We start from the raw sequence: 23,046 nt of genomic DNA on the forward strand, positions 1-23,046 counted from the left end.
GATTAGCGTGCCTGTGTAACGGCACACCTGTTATCAGCTCATCGCACAAAGTAAATTACAGTTTGTGCACAGTGTCTGAGTGCTGAGTCGTCACCGCCGTCTCTCTCTGTGTTCCAGGTGAACCCAACCATGAAGAGTTTAGTTCAGGAACTGGGCCGGAGAGATGTGTGCATGTAGGAGCACCGGTCTGAAAGCAGATTTTTAGACAGGTGAGTCAAATCACGTGAACTTTTGTAAACTTCATTGTTTTCAGGGTCTACTTTCATCAAACTCAACTAAAAACTCAATAACACGCCTCTTTAACAAGACACATTACTTAATGATTTAATTCTGTTTTGATTTTTTCTTAATTTGTGAAAGTAGTTACAAAAATCTACTTTCTCAACATATGTTCATCACTGTTAGAACATCCACTGATTTAAGAGGTGTTAAAAAATTGATGTCCTTGCGTCCGTCCGTAAAGTCTCTGTCTCTGTATAACTTTTCATAGATTCGAGAACAGTTTACCAAATTTGCAGCAGGGATGCATCCCTTGAGGGTCTAGGTCAAGTTTGATGGCGAGTGACCTTGACCTAATTTTGTAGGTCACAGGGCCAAAAATATCCATAACACTGCACTCACAATAACTTTTCAAAGAAATAACACAAGTTTAGCAAATTGGGAGCAAGGATACATCTCTTCAAGGTCTTGGTCAAGTTCGATGATGAATGGCCTTCACCTAGTTTTGAAGGTCATAGGACCAAAAAAATGTGTCCATGCATGACAAATTCTGACCCCTCAAATTTCAAGGGCTTCAGTTTGCCGCAAGGATGCATCCCTTGAAGATCTACTTCATGTTCATACTCCAGCACTGGAGCCTTTATGCCCCTTTCCCTCAAAATTCCATGTCTTTCCCACATTTTCAAACTAATAAAATCATGACTTAACAACAAACCTTTTTTCTCCAGATTTTGCTTCCCCAATAAAAACTTACAAACTCATCTCCCCAGTGGTTTTTACAATGCAGTCTGACGTCGCCTTATGTCGTTATTATGGCTTTACTTCATGAAAATAATGCTTACTCATAAACAGGTTGAAGGGGGACACAATGTCTTTGGGGCAATATGGTATTTTTCTTCATGTTGTGGAGGGATATTTGTAGTTATTAATTAGTTGTTGTAATTCAACCACTTGAGGACTGTTGAGCTCTGACTCGAACAATCGTATAATCGGATTAGACGACTGCTGCTGTTATTACAGTGTCAATTCTCCAATGAAATCTCTGGCCACGGCTTACCGTCACTAATGTAAGACTGTTGGAACAGTCTGGAAGGGATTTTCCAGTGTCCTGAGCACTTAAATAGCATGACAACTTGTATTACTTGAATTGTCTATGAAATAGAAGGAGGTAATAAAATGAGGGGTGAGTTTAAAATGATTCTGTGAAGGACACGATGAAGACATTAGAGCTGCTGTAGGTTGGCTGTTGGACAATAACTAGCATGCAATATGGTGCGGCATGCTGGGCCGTGACCATTTTTATTTATGAGACATAAGTCAGTTTTATGTCCAGGATGCACTGACATCACGTCCTATAGAACACACTGAATTATGTGTGAGCGTCATGGATTATTCTGCAGCATGTCGATGATGGTGTGATTTATTTAGCTGTATTCCTGTTTTCTTTTTAGGAAGCGATGGGGAATTCTGAGAGCCAGTACAGCATCCAGGGTACCAAGGGCACCAGCTTTTTCTTACCCGGGAAACCGAAGCCATACTCACTGAAGCTCCGCTCAACCAAAGATGAGGCGTTGTCGGCACATACGTGGTGGAAAAACACCCCTGTGGGCTCAGGGTGCAAGGTCAGGAGTGTCGGCCGCGGCTGCCTGTCCCCCGCCAGAAGTCGGCAGCCTTACTCCACTCGGCACTGTGACTATGTCTCCAAGGGTGCGCGGGGTAGCCCAAGTCCGCGCCGCTGGCATCGAACCCCTGGGTGTGGTTTACGGCAGCGGTATACGTCTGATGACTATGAGGACAATCCGTATGGGGCAGAGCTCAATGGGCAGCGTGATGAGCATGTGGTTTTAGAGGAACAGAGCAGCCCGCGGGTGGTGATCAAGAAGGATGGTAGTCTCAGAGTGGAATTCACCAACACTTCTGGCAGTACCCTCCTTCTGGAAGATGCTTCTGGACCTGTACAGCTCCTGAAGTTCTCTCCCAATCTTGAATCTGCCTCCACCTCCAGCCTTCCAGGTTCTAACAGTAGTAGACCTGATGGCCACTGTGGCGTTCCACCTCCAGCATCTACCTCCTCCACAGCCAGAACTAGCAAAGGAAGCTCTCTGAGCTCTGATGGCTCCTGGTATGACTCTCCTTGGGGGCCCAGTGCAGATCTCTGTGAACAGGACCAACCCTGTCCTCCAAGTGAGACACCTGCACACTCCCCTGTCCACCAAACAGAATCCTTCCCTGAACAGCCTCTTCCAGAGTCCATCACAGACCTCTACAGGAACTCCACAATAGCTGCAACTTTTCCAACTGTTGGAGCCTCCTCTTCCCAGTTACAGGTACCTGCCCAGAGGACACACCGAGCCTCATTTGCTTCTGCCCTGGATGTGCCCTTGGAGGAGGAATGCCACGAGGCCCGGCAGTACTGTTCATACACACTGCCATGTCGCAGGCCCAAAGCCCGCACTGTGAGCGAGGACTTGATCCAGTACCCTGATCAAGACCTGCAAAAGGAGCGTGTTGGACAAGATTTTGTCTTTCACAAGAAAGACTCTATCAGAAACCACATCAGACGCTTCAGTGACTGGACAGGCAGCCTGAGCCGAAAGAAGAGGAAAACACAGGTAGGTTAGTCCCAACATCCAGATGTAGGGTTTTGGTTTTGTGTCCAGTTTTGCTGCATCCTCCTTTATATTTCATTTACACTGAACCTGTCTGGTATTTAAAGCTAGAGTTGGTGTAGATGTGGTTGTAGTCACTTCAGCTCGAGCTGTATTTGTCCAACGATTTTATTCCATTTGACCAAGGTCCAGAGGACTGATGCCATCAAGATTCACACTGCACTGTCTGATGTTTTCTGAAAAACCTTTTTATGAATTTTTCTGAAATTTGGTTCAGACAATCCTTGGGGGACTGTCTGGTTGTGGTAAGTTGGACTTTCTGACTGAGTCCCTGTCAGCCCCCCACGGTCTCCAAGAAGGAAATAAAGCAGCATTTTCCACACATGAAAAACTTCATTAACCTTTTCTGCAATTTTGGACAAAGATTTGTTGCGAGGTTGCTTACAGAAAAGAACGGTCTCATTGTCCTTGAATCGTTCCAAAATGAATGAATAAATTAAATGATTTTGCACACTTCTCAATTTATAGGTGAACATCTGCTAAACCAAACTTCTTGAGGTAATGTCTACATGAGATTTTCAATGACCTTGTATCATTAATGCCACCATCCCTGTATTTGATTAAATTTATGTCTTTCTCCAAAAGTCTACCATCAGCATCGACACTGTGTGGCAGCCAGCGACAGCCACCGTCGGGACGTTTTGCTGTTCGCTAACATTTTTGTTGGAACATTTTGTAAACTCTGCAATAATGCTGCACCTATTACGATTTAATTGCAAATTAGGCGCTTACCTGCAATGAGCAACTTGCGAATATTAGCTGTACAATTATCCTCACATGTGAGAAAATCGTATCATCATTATCATTCTTCTGGTATTGGAAAAAAATAATCGGTGTATTCGTCAGTGATTTAATAAAAACAAAAATGGTAACCAGGTGCAACCTGTTCTGGGTGTTCTGATGTGCAAAGAAAATTGCTCTGTCTGTCAGGCAGTAATTCATTGAAGCACCTGTAAAAGTCTGTGGATGATTTTGCACATTAGGTATTAATTAAAAACATGTTTGCAGGAAAAATAATTTGGTGAACACTTAATGGGTCTTGTACACAAAAAAGGTGCATTGCAACTGCAGGTTGTGCTTGTCAGGAGAAACTCCTAACCTTAACCCTTCCAGCAAAAGTTTGTATCCTAAAACTCAAGAACTGTAAACATCTCATAATCTAAAGTTTTACTCGTATACATTAATACTGGGAGGTCAAAGCTCTGTATGCCAAAAAACAAAAAACATGCATTTCTGACATTTATAAATGCCTTTTTACTAAATTTTGGGTTTCAAGTAGGAAATGTACTAGAAGCCATGAAATGCTCACATTGCCCACTGGATGGCGACAAATTAGCTGCTCAAATGTGCAGCAAGGCCTGGACTGTTTATTCATTTGTGAAGTTAACGTCTGGTGAAAATAAGAGCCAAAAATCAACTTACAGTTGTCTCTTGCCCTTGTGGACAACTTACTTGTGTTTCATAATGAAACTTTATCATGAGTCAGATTTGTTGAATTAATGTTCAATAAAATCTGCAGGGATTTGTTGCCCTTATAGTGCTGAGATTGCGTCGATTGCCTTTGTGTGATTTTGATTGTTATGAATTATGCTTTATATTTTGATGGCCTTTAGGATGGCGGTGAGAATCACACTCAAACCCAGTCACAGTTCCTGCAGTCAAACCAGCACATTCACCCCGTCACCGTGTGGATGTAAATCGCCGTCACGCGTCAAGCTCGTTCGGACTTTGCAGTCAGCACTAGCGTGACGTGTCCAAATATATATGAACCCACGAGGGGTTCCGTCACAGCGAACAGCTGATGGGGACGTTTTCCCAGCAGTAAACTGATCCTCGGACCGTGCTGACTCGGGTTGGAGCAGATATCTGAAATAACCACGACCCGTCTGAATGTTGCAGCCGTGTGTTTTTATTTTTTTTTTTTTAGGTTTTTTTTGTACATCAAATGTTTATTTGAACCTGAGCTCGAGCCACTCTCTGTCTTTGTTTCTGCATTAGTTTGTTTAGCTTGTAAACGTTTTAAGCGCACTGCTCGGGCGGCGCCGAGAGAATAGTGGTAAACCTCTGAGAGGCTCTGTTAGAGTGAAACTAAATCCGCGTTGAGGACTTAACCCCGCCTTTCTCTGATGTTAATGACTGACTTACGGTTGTTCTGGCTGCTGTGCGGTGCAGACCCCCCCCACGCATTTTTTGATACTTGATCTGCTAATCAGGATTGGTCGAGTCTATTTAAAAAAAAACAAAAACAAAAACCACCCTCATTGTGTTGACGTGTTTCCTGGTGTTTAATCCTGAACAGAACATGGCAGATACTCCTGCTGTGGCTAATAAACACACGTTGCTGCTGTCATTTGGAATAAGTCCACAGTTGTGCCGCAGTATTGATTTCAGAGCCTGTTGGGGACGAAGCTTTCAGCTCGCATTAGCGGCGCGCTCTTCTAACCTCCGGAACGCCGCAGTAATCTTGTGTGTCGGTGCTCATCTGTCTTTGCGCCCCAGATTTTACTACAGGATGTGATGTCGTGCCTGATTGATTAATCAATAGACATAAAAGTAATCAATTAGTGGATGAACACCACTTATTTCCGTGATGAATCCATATTGCTTCTTTTTTTGTTGATTTGTTTTTCAGATCAGCAGAAAAAAAGGGGGGATGAATATCACTTATATTCCATTTATTAAAGAAAAATAAAAGCAACGTGTTTAATGTTTATATAATATTTCAAGATAAAAGATAAAATAGAACACCCTCTAACTTGGTACTGCTGCAGCTTGGCATCGCCACGTCCTCCTGTGCAGGCAAACAACTTGGGAAACATCAGATATGGTTGTTAGTATAGTTTTTATTATTGGCGTTTATTCTTTTATTTTTGGAGCTCATTTTGATTAGTGCTTTGACTCCTGGGCGTGTTCTCACACATTCAACAGCAGTCTGGATCCTTCTGTTACATATGTCACAGGTGCAAAATGTTCTAATAGCAACAGAGTTTCTGCACACAGTCATATAAATGTGGGGTTTGGGATGTTTAACATGAAATCATAACAGTATGTAAGTATTAAAGCAAAAACAGTGCTACACAGTATGACCCCTTTAAGAATCTGACAGGCGTGCAGCGTGTTCCTTTTAAGGTAACTGATGCTTAACGCTGGTCTGCACTCAAGAGTTTTCTCAGTCTTTCGGGGATTATATATTTGAGTCGAAACCCTCTGTGGCCATATATCTCCCTCAACTGGTTCCACTGCGTCCTTTCAGCCAGCCAACCAAAATCAGGAGTTGCTCCAGCTCTGGTTCCACTCCACCTGGTCTCCAGGGGATCTGTAGTGGGTTTAAGGGTTACTCTGTGACCCCATCACCACATACAAAGGAACCTGCTGGTAATGAGAAGCAGCTGGAAGAGATCTGGGAGAGATGAAACGGAGCTGTGGCATGTGGAGTCAAACATTTACAATACTGATATATGCTAATATTTACATAAAAAAAATCCAACAATTCCTAACATTTTGTTATCAATCTCTTATGACAAAGAAATGTGACTGAAGTTTGATGTTATATAGTTTAAACATTATCTTTATGATAAATAACAACTAATAGGGTACCAAAATTAGGAAGTAAAAAATTTACAATACTGATATATATGCTGATATTTACATAAAAAATGCCAACAATTCCTAACATTTCACTATCAATCTCTTGTGACAAAGAAATGTGACTGAGCTTTGATGTTTTATAGTTTACACATGATCTTTATTATAAATAACTGCCAATAAGGTACCACCAATATTAGGGAATAAAAATTTTACAATGCTGATATTTACATAGAAAATGGTAATGATTCCTAAAATTTTGCTATCAAACCCTTATGACAAAGAAAACACTGAAGTTTAATGTTTTACAGTTTAAAAATGGCATTTATTAGAAATAACTACAAATATAACCAACAAACAACCAACTTACATCACGCTGCTTTTGCTCGGTTTGGCAGTTGTCATGTTGCATCGCTCAGCATTGGCAGAAAATAGACTTCCTTAGTATTATGGCCCCGCCTTGCCGGCGGCATAGCGCCTACTTGTCTCTTGTCGTAGTAAAATGCCCACTTTGATTGAAAATGAATGGCGGCTGGTTGCTTTGCCTCTGTCTCTTGTAGTTAATGTGACCAAGGGGTGATGGGGTCCAAGCCATGCATGGCAACATTGAGAATTCAGAGCGCCTTCTGGTGGAAAAAACGACATAATGACACAATTTCCAACAGCCAGTGTTTTTCTGCATTGTTTATTTGGTAAAACGAAACATCTCACATCAGCAAAAATAACTCAGATACTGATATGTGTGTAAAGAGCACATAGTCCATATTGTCAGCCAACCGATATATTGGTCCTGTTCAAATAGAGCCATTTGAAGATGGTGAAAGATTTGGGTTCACTGGATCCCTACTAGCCACAAGAGATTCTGATTGATTGATTGTTATTTATTGATTCTAATTGCTTCATTGTTATGCTGATGGTTGAGGCCAGTTTTGAATATAATATTGGAATAAGATGAAATGAGAGCAAACTCAGCAAAGATAAGGATGGATTTGGGAGAACAAATGGAAGATTGTGCTCCGGTTTCATGGCACATTGTGTTTTCACACACTGAGAGCCCTCTACTCTGGGGCTGGGGGGTGGGGTTGGAGGTTATGATGCTGCAATCTAGTTAAGTGTAGGTAGGATGTCATTAGGCATGAAAGAGCATAATTCCATCAAGTGTTCATTTGGCAAATTGGGAAGCTACAGCAGAACTCGGATGAGGCGAGGTTGTCGGAGCCTGTTGCCTCCCAGGTGTCATCACAGGAATTTGTCCCACTTTCTCCGGCGAACGAAAGATTTAGAGTGTGTAATGCTGACTTTGAAGTAGGTTTGAGTAGTTTGACGACATTTTTCTTCAAACTTTTCTGCTTCAGTTTCACAGTGCCTGGAGGAGTGTTGAACATGTACAGTTAGATTTTTGTCTCATGTGGGCTTGAATGTATACAGTAAAGGGAAAAACCCTTAGTTTTTGTTTAAAGCTGTCTTCTCACTTTCACCGCTATGCGTCCTGGGTGAGGAGGAGTTTGCTATGTGGCCCTTTTCTCTGCAGGAATCTGTGTTTCATGGCTGTCAAAGGCCAAGGACATGCCCACCTTTCACTTGGCGGCAGCAGATGGATAATTGTCTTTCTGGGTGGCTGCCTTCCAGGACCCAGGGTGGTGTCATCAGGTGGTGGATGGACTGGCATGCAGCTCCCAGGTTTGATTTGACTTGATCCTGGAAGGCCACATCCTGAAGTCATTCCTTATAAACCCTAGAGGCCCCTGTGAGGACGTCTGTGTTAAACCAAGATGTTCCGGCATGGTGGTTTGGTTTTCTTTTAATCTTCAAGAGGTTTAAGTTGTGACGGGTGCAGTATAACTTACATCTGTCAAAAAATAACCTTGTACATAAGTCACACCTTTTTTCTGTTTTATCAGCTCTTTAATTTAGGATTTTTGTTGTGAACTTTTATTGTTGTTTATTTTGTTCATTTTGTTATGCTTTGAATCCTAGAAATCCTTATAGAAATAGTTTTACTATTTTCTTTATATAATTCACACTGGAGTATACGTACATATTAGGGCCTCCCAAAGTATTAAAAAAGAAAAAAACGTAACATATACTCCAGAAAATGTGGGACTTTGTTAATCCCTTGTATTTCCGTGGAGCCTGTAACATTGTAGAAGCCATAATATCACAGGGATGTCTGGAAGCACCGTGGTTGTGCCAGTTACGCCACAGGGATGTTTCTACGGTTATGTTACCGTTGTTTTTGTGCACATCACAGGGTACACGTCTGGCAGGTTATGTCATCAAGATGTGGTCTAGATCCCATTTGTGGGCAGTCGAGGTTCGTAGACTGGAACATTCTGAGATGCACGTGAGAATGGTGCTTAAAGCTACATTCTGTTGGCTTTTGTGTCATCTACTGGTGAGGATGTAGATTGCATTATGCCATCAGTTTCGCAGGTTTGTTTCCCGGCATGTTTTTAGTTCTTTAGTGACGGGGATTCATGCTGCCTTGCGTTTTCTGTGTGTGTTCATATTAGGATGCCAGGTACAGGGATGCGACTGACACCTTTGACAGCGGTGTTGAAGGCCTGACCGGGGTCACAGGCTCGCCTTCCCAAGCGTCCAGCCTGGTGTGGTTTCCAGGAGCCTCCAGGGCCCAGTCGTCGGGAGCCATTCCCCAAACGACGAGCGACGTCCTGTGCCAGAACATTTACGAGAACTTCATGAGGGAGCTGGAGATGGGGGCTGGGCAGGCCAGCGGCGGTGGCGAGAGACGAGACCCGTCCACCGGCACCGAGGAGGGGGAGAGCAGCAGTGAGTCCGCCGAGGGCTCCTTGGAGCAGCTGGACCTGCTGTTTGAGAAGGAGCAGGGCGTGGTCAGGCGGGCAGGCTGGCTTTCCTTTAAACCGCTCATCACTCTGCACAAAGACAGGAAGCTGGAGCTGGTGACGCGGCGTCGGTGGAAGCACTACTGGGTGACCCTGAAAGGTGAGATAAGACCTGCAGAAACCCGCGACTGGCACAGCTGCTTAGTGGCCATTTTGCTATTTAAGCCACACATATGACATTACCATTTTTAAAGCCCAGCCTCTCACACAGACGACATGTCCGTAGCGACGGTGCAATATGTGAAGTTGTGAGTGTTTTGAACATGACCGAAACACGCACCACACCATCGCGAGTGCCAGCAACACGTGGTGTTGTGTGATGTATTTGTGGCGGATAGTGGTGATGTCACCTAGAAAACATACCTCTAACACTGACTGATATGAACTCATCGAGGTGGGCGGTACACTGCTGACATAGTCACCATATGGATTCCGCTGGGATAAATCTATTTTTCACCTGTGACAGTACAGAATCTTCAGGAGGCAGGAAATGTACAACCCCTGGCAAAAATTATGGAATCACCGGCCTCGGAGGATGTTCATTCAGTTGTTTAATTTTGTAGAAAAAAAGCAGATCAGACATGACACAAAACTAAAGTCATTTCAAATGGCAACATTCTGGCTTTAAGAAATCAGGAAAAAAATTGTGGTAGTCAGTAACGGTTACTTTTTTAGACCAAGCAGAGGGAAAAAAAATATGGAATCATGAAAAACAAAAGAACGCTCCAACACATCACTAGTATTTTGTTGCACCACCTCTGGATTTTATAACAGCTTGCAGTCTCTGAGGCATGGACTTAATGAGTGACAAACTCATTTTTTTTTTGAGTGAAGATGGCACCTGTGTGTGGGCTCGCCACTGCTCGGCTGCTTTTATGTCAGTTTTTGGCATTGATTTTCACATCGTATGCCTTTTTGTTAGTCCTCGTATCCAGTAACTGTGCCTATGCTGTCCAGACTTATGATCGCAGCTCTCTTTTTAACATCAAAGAGTCTATGGAACGCTGCTTTAATGACAGAGACAGCTACAAACAAACTTTCCCCCCACCGTTTGTGTGCGCGCCCACTTCCCCAGAATACCTGCTGCTGTTACGAGTCCCAGGCAATCCCAGGAAGAACTCAAGGAGGAGGAGAGGGCGCAGGGCCGGCATGCAGTGCGTAATCAAACGGGTCATGTGGTCAGCCGGTTTCTCCCGCTCGGACTGAGGCTACCGGTGGTTGCAAATGGTTCCTCTTCAGCGGGACACGAGTGAAATCGCTGCGTCACAGCCACCGCTCCCTCAGAACACCGGTATGGAGTCTCTGCGATGCTGGCGACGAGATGGAACGGCTCCGTGGCATTCGTGCTCTCAGATGTCTGCCCAGCTTTCATCTTGGCCTCAGGCCCCACCACCACCAAAAACAACGGAGAAACAGCTGATCCGCCGGTACAGCCGGGGACCACGTGACCGCGAGAGCTGGCTGCGACCAATCACGCTCTGCCCAGCTGACGCAAAGGGGATGACATCATCAAGTCGGATTGGTCTATTGAATGCGCGCTCGATAGCAAACAAAGCTTTTTCTCTCAACGAGCTCTTTACTAGGGAGAGCTTGGACTTCATGTTCCTCACAGAGACATGGCAGAAGGACGGAGAGTTTTTTACTTAAACGAACTGTGCCCTGTCAGCTGCTGCGCTCTTGGGAAGCCCCGCCTCTCTCGTAGAGGTGGAGGTCTTGCTGCTGTGTATCAGGACAGATACACATGCAGAGTGACTGTCACTGAACACTTCTATTCTTTTGAGTCACAAGTAATAAAGGTTGGCTCTTTAAACTCTTTTTACTGTATCTTAATCTATCGCCCTCCTGGCCCTGCAGGGGTTTTTCTACATGAGTTCAACAGTTTTTTATCTTCTCTTATAAAATTAGAAAGAGTTTTAGTTCTTGGAGATTTTAACCTACACATTGATGATACTACGTCCAACCCAGCACTGGAACTTTTATATATGATTGAAACTTTTGATTTTAAACATGTATCAGGCCCCACCCACTCGAAGGGTCATACTCTGGACTTGGTGTTTTCTCTTGGCCTACACATCACAAATATGCATGTGGAAGACGTCCACCTGAGTGACCACAGCTGTATTTTTTTTTCAGGTTGATGTTCCCCCTGAGCCTAGGCCTGTCTCTAAAAGGGCAGAAAGGAGGATCATTACACAAACTACAGCTGACAGATTTTGTGCCTTATTTCATCCCAGTGCTTTTAATGACTGTACGGATGTCAATGATCTTATGCATCATTTTAACTCTCACTGTGCCACATTATTGGATTTGGTGGCCCCTTTCAAAACAAATAATGTCCGTGAGAAGTCATGTCCATGGATAAATAACAGTATCTTGGAGTTAAGAAGACTGTGTCGGAAAACGGAGCGCTTGTGGAAATCCACGCACCTTGAGGTCCATAGGTTACATCTCAGGGATCTTATTTCCACGTTAAATGATGCATTAAGAGAGGCAAGATCTAAATATTTCCATCGCCTGATAATGTCCAATAAGGGAAATCCGAAGGTGCTTTTTAACACAATTAACTCTCTTGTGTCCCATGCTGCCTCTGCAACCTCTGAGTTTTGTAAAGCAGATGGCACTGACCTCTTGGAGTTCTTTGTTGATAAGGTCAGACACATAAAAAATGCCTTTACTGACCCCTTGTGGTCTGGCCCAGTTCGGCCTGAACTGCCACTACAGGTCTGGTCGTCTTTCAACCGAGTGTCACTAGAAGACATTGCAGCAGTTGCAACTAAAATGAACCTGACCTCATGTCCATTTGATGTCCTTCCCTCCAAGCTTTTTTTAGATACTTTTGACTCAATCGGGCCATGGGTCATGAAAATGTTCAACATGTCCCTGTCATCCGGTCTCTTTCCGAGCTCATTTAAACATGCTGTGGTGGAACCAAGACTCAAAAACCCTAACTTGGACCAGTCTGAGCTTAAGAATTTCCGGCCAATATCGAAGCTCCCCTTTCTAGCAAAAATACTGGAAAAAGTGGTCGCAAAACAACTAACGTCTTTCCTTGAGATGCACAACATCTATGACACTTTTCAGTCAGGCTTTCGGAAACACCACTCCACCGAGACCGCACTACTGAGAGTGTTTAGTGATATCATGATGGCCGCTGACGCAGGAAGATGCACGGTCCTAGTCCTGTTAGACCTGTCCGCAGCCTTTGACACTGTCGACCATAGCATTATGGTCAACCGGCTGCGCGATCTGGTAGGGTTGTCGGGGTCCGTGCTGAAGTGGTTTGCCTCATACTTGGAGGAGAGGACCTTTAGTGTGTTGGCTGGCCATAAACTATCAAACAGCTGCTTTACAGTATGGTGTCCCGCAAGGTTCTGTTTTGGGGCCACTGCTGTTTCAATTGTATGTCCTTCCCCTCGGCCAGTTGATTCAGGACTTCAGGGATATTTCCTACCACCTGTTTGCGGACAACTTACAACTGTACTGTTCCTTTAAGATTTCAGAAGTCCACAAATTGAACTCTTTATTTGACTGCCTGTCACAGGTGAAGAAGTGGCTTAATGGAAACTGTCTGCAACTGAACTCTGAAAAAACTGAGACACTTATTGTTGCCCCTGACAGTGCTATTCCTGTTATCAGGAGCCTCCTTGGTGACTTGGGCTTAACGGCAAAAACAAGCCTTAGAAACCTTGGCATTATTTTTGATGAAGGAATGTCTCTTGCTCAGCACGCAAGCAAGCTTGTGAAGAATTGCTTCTTTCACCTGCGAAATATCGCCAAACTTAAACAATTGGTGTCACAGAAAGAATTAGAGGAAATCATCCATGCCTTTGTCTCCATGCGGTTGGACTATTGCAACAGCCTGTTCACTTGCCTGAGTAAGAAGGAGATAAATTGGTTGCAGTATGTCCAGAACTCTGCTGCGAGGCTTCTGACCCGCACCAACAGGAGAGCCCACATCATGCCTATCTTGGAATTCCTCCACTGGCTTCCTGTTGCCTCCAGAATTAATTTTAAAATCTTGGTTTTGACTTTCAGAGCACTACATGGTCAGGCTCCTGATTACATTGCTGACTTGATTCAGCCTTACACCTCAGCCCGCAGCCTCAGATCTTTAGGTCAGAACCTGTTGATGGTTCCTCGAACCTCCTTTAAAACTCTAGGAGACCGATCTTTTAAAGCCGTAGCGCCTCGTCTCTGGAACGAACTCCCTGCGATCCCTGGACTCTGTTGAGATGTTCAAAAAGCAACTAAAGACTCTACTTTTTAAACAGGCTTTTCATGGCCAATAATCTTTTAGTACTGAGTGTTTTACTGTATATTTTTATTGTTTTACCTTGTAAAGCGCTTTGTGACCCCTGTCTGTGAAAAGCGCTATATAAATAAAGTTTACTTACTTACTTACTTACTTACAAACAGTACTCTTCATCAATCTGGCTCCAACTTTCTCTGATTGCTGTTGCCAGATCAGCTTTGCAGGTTGGAGCCTTGTCATGGACCATTTTCGTCAACTTCCACCAAAGATTTTCAATTGGATTAAGATCCGGACTATTTGCAAGCCATGACATTGACCCTATGTGTCTTTTTGCAAGGAATGTTTTCACAGTTTTTGCTCTATGGCAAGATGCATTATCATCTTGAAAAATGATTTCATCATCCCCAAACATCCTTTCAATTGATGGGATAAGAAAAGTGTCCAAAATATCAACGTAAACTTGTGCATTTATTGATGATGTAATGACAGCCATCTCCCCAGTGCCTTTACCTGACATGCAGCCCCATATCATCAATGACTGTGGAAATTTACATGTTCTCTTCAGGCAGTCAGTCATCTTTATAAATCTCATTGGAACGGCACCAAACAAAAGTTCCAGCATCATCACCTTGCCCAATGCAGATTCGAGATTCATCACTGAATATGACTTTCATCCAGTCATCCACAGTCTACGATTGCTTTTCCTTAGCCCATTGTAACCTTGTTTTTTTCTGTTTAGGTGTTAATGATGGCTTTCGTTTAGCTTTTCTGTATGTAAATCCCATTTCCTTTAGGCGGTTTCTTACAGTTCGGTCACAGACGTTGACTCCAGTTTCCTCCCATTCGTTCCTCATTTGTTTTGTTGTGCATTTTTGATTTTTGAGACATATTGCTTTAAGTTTTCTGTCTTGACGCTTTGATGTCTTCCTTGGTCTACCAGTATGTTTGCCTTTAACAACCTTCCCATGTTGTTTGTATTTAGTCCAGAGTTTAGACACAGCTGACTGTGAACAACCAACATCTTTTGCAACATTGTGTGATGATTTACCCTCTTTTAAGAGTTTGATAATCCTCTCCTTTGTTTCAATTGACATCTCTCGCGTTGGAGCCATGATTCATGTCAGTCCACTTGGTGCAACAGTTCTCCAAGGTGTGATCACTCCTTTTTAGATGCAGACTAACGAGCAGATCTGATTTGATGCAGGTGTTAGTTTTGGGGATGAAAATTTACAGGGTGATTCCATCATTTATTCCTCAGAATTGAGTGAGTCCATATTTTTTTCCCTCTGCTTGGTCTAAAAAAGTAACCGTTACTGACTGCCACAATTTTTTTCCTGATTTCTTGTAGTGTTTCTTAAAGCCAGAAAGTTGCCATTTGAAATGACTTCAGTTTTGTGTCATGTCTGTGATCTGCTTTTTTCTACAAAATTAAACAACTGAATGAACATCCTCCGAGGCTGGTGATTCCATAATTATTGCCAGGGGTTGTAGTTTTAATGGTGTCAATGCAAAATGATTCCAATGAAATGACAAATAAAAAAAAACACCAAATATCCATTAATTTAGAGATCAGTAATCATTTGAGGAAGGCTTCTTCAGAGAGTCAAAGCACCTCTTGAATACTTTTCTTATAAATTTAGCTGTCTAACATCACAGGGATTAAAGTTCTCCATTGCACAGGAGATTTCTGTCATTTGCATTCTTAAAAGGCACCATCCTTACAAATGTTTTTTTTTTTTCCTCCTGGCAGCGAGTCTCTGTTCCTCTATGCACTCTTCAGGAGGAGGGACGTGTGTGTGTTTGAGTGGGTCACAGTGCCGCGATTAGACACAGCAAGCAAAATACACTCATAAAACCTTCTTACCTCTCAATCAGGTAGCACTTTCCACATAAATACTTAAATTCTTGATTGTTCCTGCTCAGAGACTGTAAACCACGGGCGCATCCAGGCAGAAAGAGGGTGTTGGGAGGGGGGGGGGTTCACCTCTTCATTAAAGGTCCACTTTTGAAGACATTTTTCCACACTACTACTGCTTATAATAATTTTAACAGCTAAGGTGTTTAAATCATTATTTCTCTGGACCGAAGTTTAATTGATGAGCCACATAAAATAAGTTAATTTAACTTTTCTGCCTAACTAAAGTGGGATGTGAAGCAATATTTTTTTTTTTTTAATATATTGTCTAAGCTAGGCATTGATGGGTCTGTTTGGGGTTCCAGCTTGAAAATCAGGTCAATTAGGATGAGAGAAGCCAAAAATATGAAACTGATTACGGCTTTTGTGGTTAGTAGTCTGATCAAACAAACATGTAGGTTGTGATTTCAGTTTGGGTTAAAGGCAAAGAAAAAGTGAAAATGTGCAAAAGAACATACAAATACACACATTAAGCAGAGCAACTAAAGTGGGGGGATCGGGTGAGAAAATAGTCATCCAAAAAACTCCTCCAGAACATATCCCTGGATATGAAAAACCCAAGAATTATGTTTATTCTGAAGTATTTAAATAATGTGCAGGTTAAAATCTTTCTCTCATATGATGCTGCATTAGAAAGGAGCAGCAGTGAAATATAATCTGTTTAGCAGGAGAACAGTTTGTTTTCGTAACTGTCTCCACCTTGTTTTACCATAAACTCTAGGACACACTCGCAAAAGGATTTCTGTAAAAATGTAGATGGTGAACAGTTTATGATTTGGGTGTAAAAAATAATTTTGTCAGAAATTGTTGTTTTGTTTTGTTTTTGTTTTAATCCCTGAATTTATTTTCACAATAAGACTTAACAGTCATGGAGATCGTTCAACTGGTTCAAATGGTTCAACTGTGATTATGTTGTGTGAACCAGTGGGCTTTTTGTGCTGTTAAGCCTTAAGGTTCATTAATTAAACACACAACCACAGGCTTTTTAAACATATAAAACGCTGTAAAAACAAAACAAGATAAATAAATAAATAAACCTTTGATTTATGACACTTGAAAATTAAAGTAATCCAGGTTAAACTCTTTGCTCAAATAGGATAGTTATTAAAGGGATCATATATTGTGAAATTAGTAATACTGTGATATAATACCATCGTCATCCTAAAAGTATCACCCAACCCACTAACTAACTCCCAGTTAGTGGGGTGGGTGGATCAGATTCAGATTCAGACCAGACTAGCTGTGCATATTTAATCTAACTCACCTTGATTGACAGTTTCTGTCACTGATTGTCTGTTGTCCACGTTTTCAACAAATTCCACTAGAACTTTGCACATGGTGCAAAAATGGCGCTTTCAAGCAGGAATTTTTGTTGGTAAAAGTGAGATTTTATTGTCACAAACTGCAAAACCAGAAATAAGGAAGTGAGTTTAGTGACATATGGCTCCATGTGTTTTTTCAGGGAACTGCTATGATCGGTAAAACTCACAGAAAAGATCATTTGTATAATTTGTTGAAAAAGTTGCAGTGATTGTGAAAAAAACTGCAGGTTTGCTGAGAATTCTCAGGGATTGGTTGAATTTGCATTCATTGTTACCATTGCAACATGGCAGCTGAATATGGTCACTGCCCACTGTGATGACGCTGTCGCCATCCGTCTGCTCGCTTGTTTGCAGGATGCACGCTGCTGTTCTATGAGACGTACAGTAAAGGTTCTCCGGAGCAGGAGCTGTCGCCGCGTTACGCTCTGCTGGCCGAGGACAGCGTCGTCCAGGCGGTTCCCGAGCACCCCAAGAAGGAGAACGTCTTCTGCCTCAGCAACTCCTATGGAGACGTCTACCTCTTCCAGGTGAACCACGGCCTCAGGAAATGCATAACAAGGCATTTCTCTGAAATCTGTGTCATGGTTGGTTTTGTGACACTTTTACTGAACTCGACTGAGATCAAGGGGCCAAAAAAAAAAAACCCATTAAAAAAACAAACAAACCTGTATGTATGTTTTGAGGTGGATCTGCAGAATTCTCCATAGGTCCGTGGATGTCCGAGTTTGCATGAGACCAATGACCTACTGCAGTTATTGCAATTGATACGTGGAATCATTTTAATATTTTTCCATAAGATGACTATTGTGAGATGATGCTTTTCACTAATCCAGTGTTTCCCAATCCTGGTGCTTGAGACTCAAAGTACTGCACATTTGTCCATTTGTCCTTGATCTATTCAGACCATATCAGCTGGGCCAGGGGTTTTCAGATGATCAACAGTTGCCTGAACAACAGAGCATGCCTTTAGTTAGGCCAGAAGGGACTGGAACATGTGCAGTACTTGAGGTTCACAGGATCAGGTTGAAACCACTGCTCAGCCCTGGTAGTAAGGGCCCCTGATACACATGATGGCGTCCGTTGGGAGTCTGTTGTGCATCCTAAATATCTGGCAGCTTGCAGAAGAGATGTGAAAACACCTTTCTGTGTTATTGTTTCAGCTTCCCTTGTGTGGTGGTGTTATCGCTTGTGAAGTTGTGGCACTACAGATGATGTCCCATTTCCACGTACATCTGTGCTGAGCAGAAAGATTTTATATATATATATATATATATATATATATATATAGATAGATAGATAGATAGATAGATAGTAGTGTTGTAGTTTTGAGTTTGTAGCATCAACAGCAGATGCTACTATTATTGTGAACACCCCCTTTTCTACTTTTTTTTTTTTTACTAATAGCCCATTTTCATAGCCTTAAGAGTGTGCATATCATGAATGCTTGGTCTTGTTGGATTTGTGAGAATCTACTGAATCTACTGGTACCTTGTTTCCCATGTAACAATAAGAAATATACTCAAAACCTGGATTAATCTTTTTAGTCACATAGCACTACTATTATTCTGAACACTACTTATATATATATATATATATATATGCTGGATTTGAGCGGAGTTTGCCAGAGTCTAAAAGCATAATGTCATATTTAATCACTGTTTGGCAGGACATCAAACAACCATGCTGTGTCTCCTGACTGAGAGAGAGAAACAGAAAGAGAGACAGACAGAGACGGAGAGAAAGCTGCACTCCGTGTCCGCTTGTGCTGAATTGACACTGGAGCAGAAGCCCAGAATGAACCATCAGTTGCAGGAAAAGTAGAAGACAAAGCTCTCCGCCTGATGTCCACTCAAAATTTTGAACACACACACAAAACCTTCTGACAAACTGTGGACATCAGCTGACAAGGAACTAACTTTGTGCTTTATAACAGCATTAAAAATCACGGCACACAGACCAAATCATTGTGCGTTCATTCGGTGTCTGTTGGGAAGTCATGGCGTGGTCTGTGCTGTGTTTGTGCATCGCCAGTGTAGTATATGAGCATCTTCCAAACTTGGAGGTTCTTATGAGTTTGTCAGGTGCAGCTCCATACTTCACTGCGACCATGGAGACCACACCGTGGTCACCATGGTCCAAGAGTGCCTTGTAAGGTCTGCGTGCTGTGCATTTCTATGGCGTCCTGTGGCATTCTCCACGACGTTCTGCTTGCACAAGGGACACAGAAGGGACTCTGTCCCTGTGTAACGGAGTCTAATGTTGAGATCAGCTTGGAAGAGAAACAGTTACCTATTGAGATGGATTTCCCAAAAAAAAGGCGAGGACAAAATTTGAAGCAGCTTTTCCTGTTTTCATATATTAGGAGATGGAGTGTTGGTAGAAGAATGTGCTCTAATCGAGACAGATGCTCTCCTCATTTATAGGTTGTAATTTCCCAAACTGTGCAAATCCATGTTTTCCATTTGTCCCCAAATCAGGTGTTTTCAGTGAACAAGATCGGCTGCATCTTGGCTCCTGATTGGTTGAGAACACCTCAGACCCAGTTTAGGAACCAAAGTCTTGTTGATGTCATTGGCGGCCTGAGGTCTGCCCCAGAACCAGGATCAGATTCAGGCTAAATTGAGTGTTGAGTAAGAATTAAAAATGTGTGTCCACGTGTTTCAGCAGTTGCGCTTTAAAAAGATTTGGCACTGCAACGTCAGCCAAGTTCTGTTGGCCCGCGTTCATGTGCGCTGATGTGTCTGAGCTGACAACATGTGTCAGGACTTAAAGCAGTCACAGGAACAGAACCGTTCAACACACGGGGACTGAAGACACGGGACTGACAACCCATGAATTCCAGTGAATTTGGGGCTTTAATGATGACCAGTGCTTTTCCATAAAGGCGACATTAATCAAGTTTGTCTCATCGATCCACCAAGCTTCAGCTTTCCGTCCACTAATCATAACCTGATATATGACAGAAGAACGCCCTCGCACTCCTCCTGTAATCCTGCCAGATTTATCTGACTTTAATCCTCTGAATCCGACTTGTAACAGAATTATTGTCTTCGTCACTTCATCAGATTGAACCTCTTCCTTGTCTCCGTTTGCACTTCAGGCCAGCAACCAGACGGACTTGGAGAACTGGGTGACCGCCGTCCACTCCGCCAGCGCCTCACTGCTGGCCAAACGCCAGGGCAAAGAGGACACGGTGCGCCTGCTCCGGAGCCAGGTCCGCGGCCTGCTGCAGAAGATCGACATGGACGGCAAGATGAAGAAGATGGCTGAGCTGCAGCTGACTGTGGTTAGCGACCCCAAGAACCGCAAGGCTATAGAGAACCAGGTGAGGGGAAGCACAGGAACTGTGGTACCGGTTTTTACGTTAATCTGCACACTGCATCACTGGCTGAAGAAGGGTCACATTGAACTGTGAGCTTGCAGTTGGTGGTCCTGTGGAACTGCAACTTCTGCAGTGATGTACTGTAAGTTATGCAAATTCTTTCTTTTTTTAACTGTTCAGATTTTATCTTGTGGCTGCAATTTTCATAATTTCTAAATGCAAACAAATAAAAAGAAAAAAGACTAAAATTAAGAGGTTGTAAATCTCCTCTGTGGTCTGCATGAAGCTCCCTGGACTGGATTCATCTGGATCCAGTTTGACTCTTTCCATTGATTTCATACGAATCAAACCATAAGACTCCTGACCTGATCAGCAGGGGGCGGGTTTGTGACGCATCTTGCTGCCCCCGATTTGCTTTCCTGATTGTTCTGACTGCTGTGATGAGGCGGACAAGTGGCCTAAATGTTTCATTCCCCAAAAGCGTTGCGTGGTCCCTGGGGAGCAGCTCGATCCACGGAGCATCAGATTAAGATTCCAGATGCTTCCTGGTAACATGCATTATCCTCTTCCTCCTCCTCTTCACCACCTGAGGGAGAATCCTGAGCAGCCAGCGCGGTGCTGTAGCCTACATATGGCAGATTACAGCCCTCGAACCCAAATCCCTTTGCACCAAACTCGTGTTGTGGAATGTCAGAGATTGTGGCGGCTTTGTCTGTCTTCAATCAAGGGGTCGGTGACCTGAAGCACTCCTGAACGCACTGAACACTGGAGTGGAGATGCCGACTGGTGTTTATGTAGGAGCATCCTGATTTCCAGTGTTGGAACCAGCTCTCATTAAAAAGTACCAGGGCCTTTTTTTTTGTTTTTTTTAAGTATTTACAGGTGGTACTTTTTGATTATCCAACAGCTATTGGGGGTGGAGCTTTCACTGCTTAAAACGGTGCATTTTTAAAATTACTCAAAACAATTAATCTTGTTCAAAATAGTTGTTGATTAATTTAATAGTTGTAGCTCTAAATTTCAACATGTGCTCCTAATTTCCTTTATGCATGTGATAAGAATGCTGTCTGTAACCATCCCAGACTTGTCCAGCAGGTGGCAGAAAGCTGCATGTAATTTCAACCACTCCTCCTCCTAATTTTCATCATCCAACCAGCAGGTGGCAGATTTGTCTATGGGACGTTACATAAGCAAAACAAAGTTGCCTTTTGGGTATGTTTTCTCAAATTGTTCCTCCTCGTCAAATCTTCTGAACACCTTTTAATCTGGTGGAGACTGATGATTACATCTGAAAAGTTGCCTCCTCAGTGACGGTAACACATGTAAACAGGAAGTAGAATTCTTGCGCTCGCTGCATCACGCCACCGACTATGTAGGAAGAATATTATTCTTAACACACACAGCTTTGATTTTCAGGTGATCTGCTCTTAAAACCATTTTTTGGAAAACAGCAGTTTGCTTTGGGCTGGAAGGTTTCTGGTACTAGGTACCTCAGTACCCAAGAACTTCATATAGTTCCTATGTTGAGGCCTGTGCGGGGGAGTCTGACCTGTAAACTGACTGTTCCCCAGTCTGTTTCCAGTTAGGAGTCCGAGTCGCGACTCGCCCGAGGCCGTGATGTATTTAAGGTCTCAGGGGAGTCGTCAAGCACCAACCGCGCACCCCTTTGATGTCCCCGCCCACCTCCACCCCCACGTCTGCTGACATCATGGCAGTGGACCTCTTTGATGTCTTCCTTTGGCTCTCGGGTTGTATTTGCGGAGTCGGGGCAAATGTCAGAGGCCAAACAATTAAAGAAGAAGGTCGCTTTAAAGGAAACGCTCCAACGTGGAAGCAGATTTATTGTTCATGCGGGTCACACGACACCACAAGCGCTCTTTATTTTCCACTGCAGTGAAGAAGATGCGCACTGACGCACGACGCAGTAGATACGATGACACTGGTTTTAAGCACCACGTTCTAACCCACAAGGTGACCCACCGTGAATCATCAGATTGAATTTTACACAAACAAATATTTTTAAATTCTCCCAAATGAAGGCACAGTTACTGACCTGTTGACAAACTCATCCAGATGGCATGCGATCGAAAACGTGTGTGGATCAAACGTCACAGTCACACAAAAATGATACATTTTTCCCCCAAAGCTGCAGAAGCAGCAGCTCTCGGTGACACTGGGTTTTTTCCATCCTTCTCACCTGGCAGAATTTCCCCAGAATGCTGTCGTGCATAATGATCCGTGATTAACGGGATGAAAAACACACACTTTGCTGATGTCAGTGCGTTCATGAAGCAGGTCATCGGGTCCGGCATCGTAACACCAACACCAACCAGAATAAAAGCAAAATGATTATAATGATTATAATGATTAAATTATAAATGTGGATCATCCAGTCATTTACATTGATTAGTTCACAGCCTGGATTTAAAAAGTTTTTATAATAAAATCCAGTAAATATCCAGTAACAGATTTATGATCCACATTGTACACTGAGATCGACTGACTAAAAAAGAAAGAAAAAAGAAATTATAAAATAGACAGGTTTTTGCTTTGATTTATTTTTAGCACTTTAAAAAATATGTATATGCAGGAAAAGAAATATAAATACTGAATAGCAAATAATGAAAAAAGGCGAAGTCAGATAATTGCAAGGTACCATTAAAATAATAAAATGAAAAAATGTTTTGATTTGATTGATTTTAAACACATAAAAATATATAATGCATTTGTAGGAAAAAAAAATCTAAATACAAAATAACATAAATATCTTAAAAAATCCCCCCAAGAAAACATGCAGAGCCAGGAAATTGCGAAATAGGTGTTTGGCTTGATTTAATTTGAACACTTAAAAAATAATATGTATGAGTAGGAAAAGAAACAAAAATACCACAAATACAA

At 42.7% G+C, this 23,046-nt stretch overlaps 1 protein-coding gene across 3 annotated transcripts in view; it reads left to right on the forward strand.

Annotated features, from left to right (window-relative positions):
- Nucleotides 1-23,046, forward strand: part of tiam2a (TIAM Rac1 associated GEF 2a) — a 147,162-nt gene that overhangs the window by 47,250 nt on the left and 76,866 nt on the right. For all 3 annotated transcript variants that reach the window (XM_034194890.1, XM_034194891.1, XM_034194892.1), the window contains exons 2-6: nucleotides 118-209; nucleotides 1,671-2,831; nucleotides 8,987-9,437; nucleotides 17,181-17,353; nucleotides 19,927-20,151. In XM_034194890.1, coding sequence (XP_034050781.1) covers nucleotides 1,677-2,831; nucleotides 8,987-9,437; nucleotides 17,181-17,353; nucleotides 19,927-20,151 — 2,004 coding nt within the window. In that variant the 5' untranslated portion in view covers nucleotides 118-209; nucleotides 1,671-1,676. The remainder of the gene's footprint in view (nucleotides 1-117; nucleotides 210-1,670; nucleotides 2,832-8,986; nucleotides 9,438-17,180; nucleotides 17,354-19,926; nucleotides 20,152-23,046) is intronic.

This window comes from Thalassophryne amazonica, chromosome 19 (assembly GCF_902500255.1).
Source record: "Thalassophryne amazonica chromosome 19, fThaAma1.1, whole genome shotgun sequence".
Lineage (NCBI taxonomy): Eukaryota > Metazoa > Chordata > Actinopteri > Batrachoidiformes > Batrachoididae > Thalassophryne > Thalassophryne amazonica.